The 10838-nt window shown below is 32.9% G+C and overlaps 2 protein-coding genes across 2 annotated transcripts in view; both read right to left on the reverse strand.

Annotated features, from left to right (window-relative positions):
- Nucleotides 1–289: 289 nt before the first annotated feature.
- Nucleotides 290–1911, reverse strand: LOC106687054 (uncharacterized; the record flags this gene model as incomplete). Its single annotated transcript, XM_014430729.2, is given in 2 exon segments — nucleotides 290–421; nucleotides 1631–1911. Coding segments are annotated over 2 exon segments (384 nt in total), but the record flags the coding sequence as incomplete, so codon positions are not given.
- Nucleotides 1912–9212: 7301 nt separating this feature from the next.
- Nucleotides 9213–10838, reverse strand: part of LOC136795190 (uncharacterized) — a gene marked incomplete in the record, with an annotated part of 17969 nt that continues 16343 nt past the window's right edge. Inside the window, 1 exon segment of the mRNA XM_067044964.1 lies at nucleotides 9213–10049. Coding sequence (XP_066901065.1) covers nucleotides 9638–10049 — 412 coding nt within the window.

Raw genomic sequence — 10838 nt, forward strand, 5'->3', positions numbered from 1 at the left:
ATTTTGTTTTTGAAACTGCTGATGTTTACTATCTGATAATTAAACACACAACAATTGATTCTCTTTTTTTTAAAAGTCTAAGGCTAGTTTCTTAAAATAATATTTTTATTTTTTATATCATCACTAACATCAAAAATGAATCTGAATTTTAACGATCAATGTCCTTTTATTCTCCTTAAATTTTGTAAATGTACACCCAACACAATTTAAAACTGTCCTGTATATAAAACATTGTATGATCGTCATCATGAAAAAAAAAAAATAAAACAAGAAATTAAAACACATTACTTGCCTTTAAGTCTTCAAGTACTAAGGACGAAGATTTTGGATCGTAGTAGATACATTTACACCAAAGCGGTTCTTCAAAATCACCAACTTCTTCCATTAGGTATTCCATTTCCCTGAAGATCCTTGAATACATCTGAAATCATCTTATTACACAGTTAATCCTATAAAGATATTAATGATATACATATCCGTATATACCCAACGACAGATTGGGTCCACCCAGCCTCATTAAGTCCTTAATTGAGTTAAAATCTAGCGGTCGAGCGTGGCTCTGACCAAATCACTGCCTTGCACAAACATCGGTGTCAATAAAGTTCAGTTCAGTTCTAGACTTCCTGGGCCCTGTTTCATAATGAAAGCTAATAATAGTATTAGTTCGTAGTACAAGTGTAGAAACTAGTGTGGTAATAATACTAATACTTATTTTTTTCATGATAGGGATGACTATTAGTGATATTACAGAAATTAAAAAATATTAAAGTACAAGTTACTATTGTACAAGTCTGTGTAATTGAATTAAGATAAATCTACAAGACTAATAGTATTAGTTTGTACTTCATTATGAAACAGGGCCCAGGTGTGCGGACTACGGTTTGTCCCTTTGATCTGAGAAAACAATATCCGATTGTTCCGTGTTTTTGTGTTTGCCGCTCGTGCCTATCTCCAGTGCCAACTGTGTCACAATGTCTCACTGCCCCGTTTGTAATAATAATATTTCAATAGAAGACAAAGTTACGCTTGCATGTTCTTTATGCAAGATGATCTACCATGGTAATTGTGGACAGAGAATGACAATGTTGTAAAACGGAAAAAAATGGATATGTCCTTCCTGTACGTCCTCTCCAGTGAGACCACATGTTATTTCTATATTTTTATCATTGATCATCTTTTATTTTTACTTTACTTGAAGATAAGTATTTTTATTTTCTACATACCTGTAGCAGTTTTAATTGAATACTACAATCTCTCATTTAATTAACTTTTTGTTTTGTTTTTACTTAGTTAGTTTTTTAATTAATCTATTTTTTCTCTCTGTATATAAGTTATAATTAAGTGTGGCCTCACTGTTTTATGGCCAATAAATGTTATTATAAAATTAATTAATGTTAATATCCAAAATCTTCAGCCCCTCAGAGAAGTGATATCAAAATGGCTGCCGACCGGAAAGGAGCTTTGGGCTTCGCGCCTCAAAACATACGTTCAGTTTTTGGCGCTGACAAAGCAGCCTTTTGCGACATCACTTTTTTTTTTGGCAACAGACAACTTTTGGCTGCTCTTTTTAATTGTGTATAGTCGGGGTAATTTTTACAACAGAGTTGTTTTTTTTGGAAATTGTACTTACATTGACTTCAACCTTGAAGAAATCTTTCATCATGACAGCGACACCATCTGCCCCTTCCCCTCTTTTCACAATCACATTTTTCTTGGCGACCTTTCCATTGCCTTGGACGACCTTCATCCGAATCCTCAGGATCGTTGAGAGGTAGTTCTCCCCTTTAGGAAGAGCCGGTTTCGCCTCTGCTTCGATGACCCTAGCGATGGCATGGTCTTTCAAGGACCGCTTCAGAGCAGTTTCCAACACCTCTCTGTCCATGACTGACCCACAGCGAGACAGACACTATACTTTTAATGAGACATATCGAAATGGCAATATATACCCTAGGTTATTTATTATATTCTGTTAACTGAGGAAACATTGACTCGTTATTCAACCTAGTGATAAAGACATTGTGTAATGACAACAGCCAGTTGCATTTACATTGAGGTCGTTAGTACGGCAATCCAAATAAATTAAACAAAGTGTTTGAATAGCGATTTAACGTTTTAACACCCATTACCCAAAGCGGTGAGGAGAAAAAAATCTTTTCAAAGGGAACCGAGGAAAAGCTTTTTTTCTATTAATTTTATTTCAAGTTTTATATTTAATTTATATAATTGGGTCAACTTATATTTAAATATTTATTCCCCTATTTTACTTGATTTTAATTACTTATTTCTTGTAGTGAATAGTATTATTAATAATTTAGGAGCTCTTGTTGGCCATACATGGTTGTATTCCAGCTGATTTCTTTAGTGTTTTTATCAGATTTATATATCACTCCGAACTCGCCTTTCTTCCACGTATTTGGAAAATATCCAGTACGTAGACAACTATTAAAAATTGATGTAATGAAACTGATTAATGAAATTTGACTGATTTTCTAGATTACTGTTTTATAGCTATTACTGGAATCAGGAATTTTCTTTACTTTATGGCTCCTTATCATTTCTTAAATTCCATTGGGAGTTATGAATTTGAGGAGAAGTAGTAATGTTGATAGGGTCACATTTAAATATTCTTCAATGTCCTGATTTTCTAGATGCAGACCTCTTTCACATTCGGGGTGTTATTGAACGTTTCCTGGAAGTAATCTTCGTAATCTTCAGCTTTTTCTGCGTTGATTGCGAAGAATCCACCGTTTTCTACAAGACTGGGAATTTTCTCATATTTGTCAGAATAGACGCCGCGTAGCCCTCCATTGGTCCATTGATCTAAATCTTCCACATATCCCTGGAAATTTAAAAACTAACTGTTAATTAACTATGGAGGCATCAAAACATTTATCAGACTGCTGAAACGAAAAAAACGCTCTACGCATGTACCCTCCAACTTAATAATCAAGTTCATGTTAGAATATACCTTATCGTTATGCGTTTTCGTCATTTTTCATTACTTTCTACAATTTCATGTTTCAAGTTTTTTTTTTTATTATCTTTGGCTTTCAAACGGTACATAATAGGTCTATATTACTATTCTTTTTATATCTTTATTGAAATTTACAACTGTACATAATGACACATCCAGCAAATTTGATGAAAGTTTATTATAATGGAGTAATACATGCGTTTAGAGAAACTATCAATAGGTAGTTACACTAGCAGGTCCCGTGACCATCTTCTTTTCAGGCGCCTCGGAAGATTGTCAGGAATAGAAGAGAATGCAAGGTTAGAAACCATTGGGTTTAGGTGGTTAGGGAGTTAATAATGGAAGGAATGATGTCGGGTTCGGGCTAGGTCGGTTACAAATGGAACATTAAGGTATTTATGTATGATTTTATTTGTGACAAAGTAAGGAGCATTGAGGATTTTACGAAGGATTTTGAATTGTAAGGATTGGGTACGAGAGGAATTCGAAGGATTAGTGGAGCTCCAAAGCTCAATTCCTTATGTCCAGATTGGCCTCATTACAGTCCTGTATCTGTAGACTGTCAAATCAGTCTTTTGTAATGAAATTGGATGTTTAGACCGTTTGTCTAGTAAGTGATGTTATAGCCGAAATCAACGTACTGATACCAGGATTTTCAGTCTTGTGTGAGGATTCCAGGTTAGCCGTTTGTCCAGTTGCAGCCCAAAGTAGCGGATCTGTTCGACAGGGGTAAGAGCAACTTTATTAAAGCATACTGTAGGGCAGTCAGTAGGTTTACGACGAAGGGTAAATCTGAGGGGATTTGTTAGGATATATTTAATTCTCCAATTACGACACCATTCTTCGAGGTCTGTGTATCAATACTCCAAATTCTGAAAATATGTTTTCAACCTGGAAAACAGATTTCCTCTAATCTCTTTAAGATAATTGTAAAATCCTTCCATAGCTTATACTATCCATTTTTATAGCTAATGAAAATGTAAGATCTTTAATTGTTTCAAACAAACAAGGCTAAAGGTACTTCAGAGGATTTTTGAAAATTCCGTATTTATGTCCTGTTAACCAAGTTAATTAAGTTAACCAATATTAATTAGGGTTATATTACTAATTATAATATTATACTAATAACTATACTGTATGCTAGGCTTATATTATAAATCATTTTATTTTACAATGATATACTAAAATAAACAAGTTTCAATAAAATCGATCTTTAGAGCCGTTTTCGAGAAAATCGAAATTGGTACTTCTGGTCAGTCGATTCTGTCGAAAAAGATACTTATATACACCCCAGGTATATACTCGTTTTAACATGCAGTTTTAGTTGTGCACGACTTTCCATGTTTGAGCTAGGCTATTAACATACACATACAGACTTGGTTATTTGGACTCAAGGAAGCTCAAAAGGTGTATTATTAAAAATTAGAATTCAAAATTTTTCATCATTACAATACTTTCCCTTTCTATATATTCCATTCATAGCTAAGTGAAAGTAATTAATGATACTCAAGGAAAGAAACTACTATTCAGGAAACGTACTCTAAATATTTATCTAAAAACAAATAAGGAGTCCAAGGGGTTATAATATACTGCTGTTTATCATTTTTATTACTCAGTAGTAAATAATGCTATCTACACCTATTTACCCTACAAAGAAACTAGACAATATAGCTTTTAACGTTTCGCTACAAGGATTGTTTGCAGGTCTGGGTAAATAAATTAGCAAGATACAAAAATAGGCAGTAGTAATATGACGAAATTATTTAATCTGCCTAAATGAATGCCTAATAAGGCAATTGTTTTGGTTACATTATTTTACGAGATGCCTAAAATTCGAATAGAATGAAAATTGAACATCGTCTAAGAAACTGTGAAGAGTTTGATGATTTTTTTTCGCTTTCAAAGGCTTTTCCTGCAATCATATAGATTGTATTGGATGCCTTTATGATTAGTCCATTTTTCTTTGCAAAGCATTTTGGTAAGGGGTACTTCCTTTACTATTCTATGGGATCTTCCAATCATGTCGTGATTATCATCATATCCAACAATTTGGTCGGTTCTTTTCGGGAGTTTGTCGAAAGTCTGCATTCCGGAGCTCCTGACAACTCTATTAAGTCCTACAATGCAAGTGCGCTTCCCTGCCGCACTCTACCCTCAGATTCAAAGAATTTTAGGAATATTCAATTTGTACCGTCACAAGAAATTCCCTTCTTTATTTCAAGTGCCATCATCGCCAAGTAAAATTCTTCTCTCTTAGTATTATCATAAGCAGTTTTAAAATCTATATTCATTTGGTGTTAATGGTCAATGCTTCATGTGCTCACTTGAATTAATATTTCCCATACTTTTCAAGAATCTGCTAGAGCCTGAACAATTCATGGAATCATGTCCATGGGAGTATTCCCAAATACAAAGCATACTTCAAAACGTAAGTTATGTCTTATTAACCACTCTAAGAAGGAAGATTTCTCAATAATTCGAGCTTTCCATTTGATATGAGTTTTATGAATATGACATTAAAAGATTTATGTTAGACACATAAAGACACAGACTAGTGGTTCAGACTATTCTATCTAGATTTTGAAAATGATTGGCTGGTTATCTTCTCAAGATCCTTTTTTTACCTTTCAAAACTTTATTGTGGGCGAATACCTCTCTATTCTTCGGATAGGGTCTGTTAGATTTTGACAAAAGAACTTGTTACCCTTTTATCAGTAAGCTAATATCTTACTGAGAGGAGGTTTTCGCTGCTAGGATTTAGGTCACACACTCGTAAACACTCCGATTGTACGTGATAAGTTGATCCAGCTCCATTCATGATGCTCCTATGACTTCACCTCCTGCCTCGCTAACCTAATCTTGTTGACGACGCACTGTCTGAAGCCTTTTAGTGCTAGTGTACCTCACCTATTAAATTGTTGCCTGAACTAAAACTACGTACCTCAACATCATCAATACCGGGAGCCTTATTGCTCTTGAGGCTTTGAATATCATCTATACCTTCATCATCGCCTCATACCGCATCTTTCTCATTATATTGATGTACATGAGGGTTTCGCTTATCCTTTAAATGTTCCGTTCATCTCTCAATACAAAACTGATATTTAATAGAGTTCCAATCATAAGATATCGCTGTAAAATAATATTTATCAGTGTAATTGTGCTGGCATCTACTTTGAAAAAATCTGTCATAATAAGAACGAAACAATTTGCATCTTATTCCTTCTTCACTATGAAGCTCTTCTAGGAGACCATTCCATAGCCAAGAATCACCTTCTTCAGAATTCTCAGGAACATCAAGAGGTAATGCTGTCCTTTGGGAAGACCCGATACCTTTTCTGCTTCGACGACCTTAGCAATGGCATGGACTTCGAAGGATTGCTTCAGAACTGTACGTGGTAAGTAGTAGACCCTGCACCACGTCTAATGTTCCTGTCAATTCACCACTCCCCCTCCAACTAACCTACCCTACTTAAATACGTATTATCTGAGGCCTTGTGACGTTGGTGCACCTCACCTCTTAACTTGGTGTCTAACTGTGCACCTCAACACCATCAATATCATTGTTGAGCCTTATTATTTGAAATTTTGTATAGCAACTGTAAAATCCTCATCGTCACATGATATCTTTCCCATTATATTGATGAACATGAAAGTTATGCTTCATTTCTGAAATGTTCTATCCATCTCACAATACAAAACTGTTTTCTTTTCCGATAGCAATTTCTTTTCCTGTTGGCGGCTGGAAATATTTCTGATTCTAAAGGAATTTTTGCTTTCAATTATTTTCTGAAAGAACTTTTGGCTTTCAATTATTTTCTTAAAGAACTTTTGGCTTTCATTATAATCACTAAGGAGTTGGACTTCTTCAGTTCTTCATTCTCAACCTCTAGTTTTTTCTTACCGTTATTTTCTTTTCATTGTTTTGTAGGCTTTTTTATCTTCCTGTAAACCTAAAATATTTTCGACACGCATTCATCTTCATGCATCATCAGACTCCTTTATTAACGTCCAGTTTTTAGGTCCTCAGCATATCTGTTTGGAGTCGTTGCAAAAATTAGAATCTATACTCACTAAATTGTGTTGGTAGTTTAAGTCTTTGTGTTCTAGCCAAAGAAATTCGATGATGCAAAACAACTGTAACAAACTGTAACACCTTTGTAAGATCCAACATTAGTTTCGACTGCTAATTAAGATGTGGTCATATAAGATCCAGTTCCACTCTGTATTTTTCCTTGAGATGAGCGATAATTAAGTTATGTGAGGTTATAAAATCTATGATTTGATTATCCATTATCGTTATATTAGTCATACCAATAAATGAGGTATAAATTTATCATTTTCCTTTTTTAACGTTGAGGTTTCAAGCAATAATCTTCAAGGATATTACCAATAGTTCCATCAAGATCTTATGAAATTCGTGTTTTTTTGCGTCAGGAGATCTTTCAGTTGCCGCTTTTACAATTCTGATTTAGTAACTCTACATCTAGTACTCTAGACTATAGGCTATATATTATAGAATTCTAAATATTACCTAAACAAAACTGAGAATAGAAAAAAAATTATATATCGGCACGGCCATTCTTTATTTACATATACATGAAAATATTGATCTTTGAAGAGAAATAAACAGTATTTAAAATAGAGATCGATAATGAACTCCAAAGGGAGTTATCACAAATGATATAAGAATTTTCGTTTATTATGAAAACCCATTATTTACTAATAGGTTGATGGATGTAAGGCTTGATAAGGACGTCAAGAATACAGGAAGGTTTTTGTTATTATTTATTTAACAAAATATCTTATCTTTGTTAACTATTTAATTGTTGTGATAATTAATAATAATTTTAATTTTATATCTATTTTTGTAGTTTCTCGAAGGCTAAATTTTAATTATATTGCCATATTTTTTGTTTTTGCACCTCCATTAGTATCTACATATAATTTATTTAGCAAATAATTTTGCTTATATAAATAAGCATAATAATATAATTAATTATTAATTAAATTAATAATTTTGCAAATAATTTAAATAAAGATTTAAAAGTCTGAATAACCTAAAATTTACGATATTTTTGAACTATAACCTCAAAATGGGAAGAATTAATAAAGACTGAAAACAGTTTTTAAATTACATTTTCCAAGGTTTAACGTTTTTTATATGACAAAAAAATGTTTAAAAACGTTGTTTTAGCCTTCTACGACATAATTGTCCCAAAATAGACATGATATTCGTCTTCAAAGTCACCAGCCAGAAAGTACATTTTCACTATACATGTCGTAGATATATTTAGTATGGGTATTCATGATGTGTTAAATGTAAAATTTTTACCATGTTAAATACTATAAGTATAAGATTGTGAGCAGTCCTGTTTAATGTCATGTTAAATGTTAAATGCATAAGAGCTCCTAGCGCATTTTCTGAGAAACTTGTTTTATAACCTTTTCCTCCAAAACTTCGTGTTATTGTTTACTTATAAGTTTTGATTAAATTCATTTATTACAACTTGCCTAAATTGAGTGAAAAGTGGAAGTTGTGTGAACGTTTGGCTACTGAGTGCCTTGTTGATCTTTTAACTTGTGAGGAAGAGAATCAAGATGAGCTAATTGACAACTGTCGCTACATTATTATTATCATCTATTGCTTTATTAGTTATAAAAACATCCAGAACAATAGTAACACAATCAAATCACAAACTACCAGCAAGTAACCTAACATGACAACAGATAAAACGGTAACGAGCTCAGCTGGTCTGTTTCACGACATCATTCTTCATGTAGCAGACCAATTAACAGACTCTCAGTCATGTTATATTTTTTTAACATGGTAAAAGAAGGAAATATATCTCCATTTAACATGAGTTTTACATTTAATACGCTTTAGGATATTAAACAAAGATCATTGACTTGACGAAAGTAGGCATCCAACTCCTGTACTAGTAGCATTTGTTTTGCAAATATCAGTGCAGGAATCTTCAGCAATATTTCATGAAAGAATTAATACAAATACTTTACATTTAATTTCTTATAATAATTGCAAAAATCACCATCACGTCGCTGCCCAGTTCTGAAACTTCAATTTAGCTATATAAAAATAATATCCGTTGTCAAGGTTAAAGCCAAATCTTATCTTTAATCTTATCAAATGTTATTGGTTCAATTGAAGAAAAGTATATTAGCACTGTAATCACAAATACTCTACAGAAATGGTATCAGGTAAAAGATAAAAAAAATATTCCAGAAGCAGAGCAGGTTTATTTACCAGGTTGTTATAACATGCTTAGCAATATCTGTAATCAATATATATACAAACATCCTTGTTATAAGTTATATTTTTATTACTATCATTCAATAAAGGTTTTTACTTACGATAAAAATCTTTTGAACAATATTATTATGGATTTGAAAAGATATATCATAATTTTATAGTATATAAAATATATAATTTTTCATATAATGAGTACATTATTAAAAAACATCCCTAATAATGGCCTCTTTAGTCCGTAAACTATTTACGGTAAATAAGTTAAACGTTAGTAAAATATTTACTCCCTTTAGAACATTTTGTCAGGTGAAAGTTATGCAACTTAGTCCATAACATTTAACTCAGAAAACGTTATTCGAGAAATGTAGTTAGGTTATATGTTATTCGAGAAAATATCAAGAAGAAAGATATTTTTCGACGAAGTCGATCAAATCGTCACCTATTTTCTCGGTGATACCGTCTTCCAAAAACATACCCTTATGGAAACCTTCCTTCCCACTTGTTCTCAACAACGTGTCTAAATCAAATGTGTCTGTTCCCGCCTTAGCTGTCAGAGCTGGATACCAGCAGACAAACAAACATATTCCGAAAAACAAAACCCTGTCCATGGCTTTTTCCAGGCCCTCAAAGGTCGGCTTGGGTCCTTTGTAACCGTAGATGTCCAAGTATTTGATCAACGCTTCGAAATAGTACTCTAATAACAGTTTGTAGTTCTTGCGACGCAGCTTGGGCTGTAAGCTCATGTAGATGAAGTTGCTGATATCCGCACATGGCGTGTTGTAGTTCGCAAATTGGAAGTCCACGAACCTGCGCAACAATAAAACAATGATTTTACAGCGATACCATCATCATGAATTGTAGGAATATTCAGACAAATAAAGGCTTTCAATTTATTTATTAATCTATTTTTTTAATATTTCAGGATATAATTTACCCTTATATTTTTTAGTCAACAACATCTAATAAAATGTCATGATCCGGTATGGGTCGGGGCTAAGAAGACTTTATCTTCCCTCAATATAAACAGAATCTAGTGAATTATATTTTTCTTCTTTTATTCAAATTTACAATTTGTCAATAAAAAAATTTAATAAATTGTCAGCTAACGTGTGGAAATACACACAAAAATGAAAATAGTATGAACATAGGATTTTGATTTAGGATTATTTTATTTTTACGTACATTTTATACATAACAATTCATTGTTAATTTTTCCCACTCGATAGTATATCACTTGTTAAACACTTATTTTTAAAAAATACCTCAATATAATGAACACACATCCAAGTACTAACCACACCCGACGTTGCTTAACTTCGGCGATCGGACGAGAACGGGTGTGTTCAACGTGGTATGGCCGTTGGCTCCTCTCCATTCTCTGTTAGCCACCAGTTATTATACCACCAGTGTATACCCGCCTTCAGCGGACATTGTAATTAATCTTATAATGCCATACGGCAAACAAAGATGAAAATAGTATGAACATAGGATTTTGATTTAGGATTATTTTATTTTTACGTACATTTTATACATAACAATTCATTGTTAATTTTTCCCATACGGCAAACAAAAATGAAAATAGTATGAACATAAGAT

Source organism: Halyomorpha halys, unplaced genomic scaffold (genome assembly GCF_000696795.3).
Source record: "Halyomorpha halys isolate HHAL.00 unplaced genomic scaffold, Hhal_1.1 Scaffold910.1, whole genome shotgun sequence".
Lineage (NCBI taxonomy): Eukaryota > Metazoa > Arthropoda > Insecta > Hemiptera > Pentatomidae > Halyomorpha > Halyomorpha halys.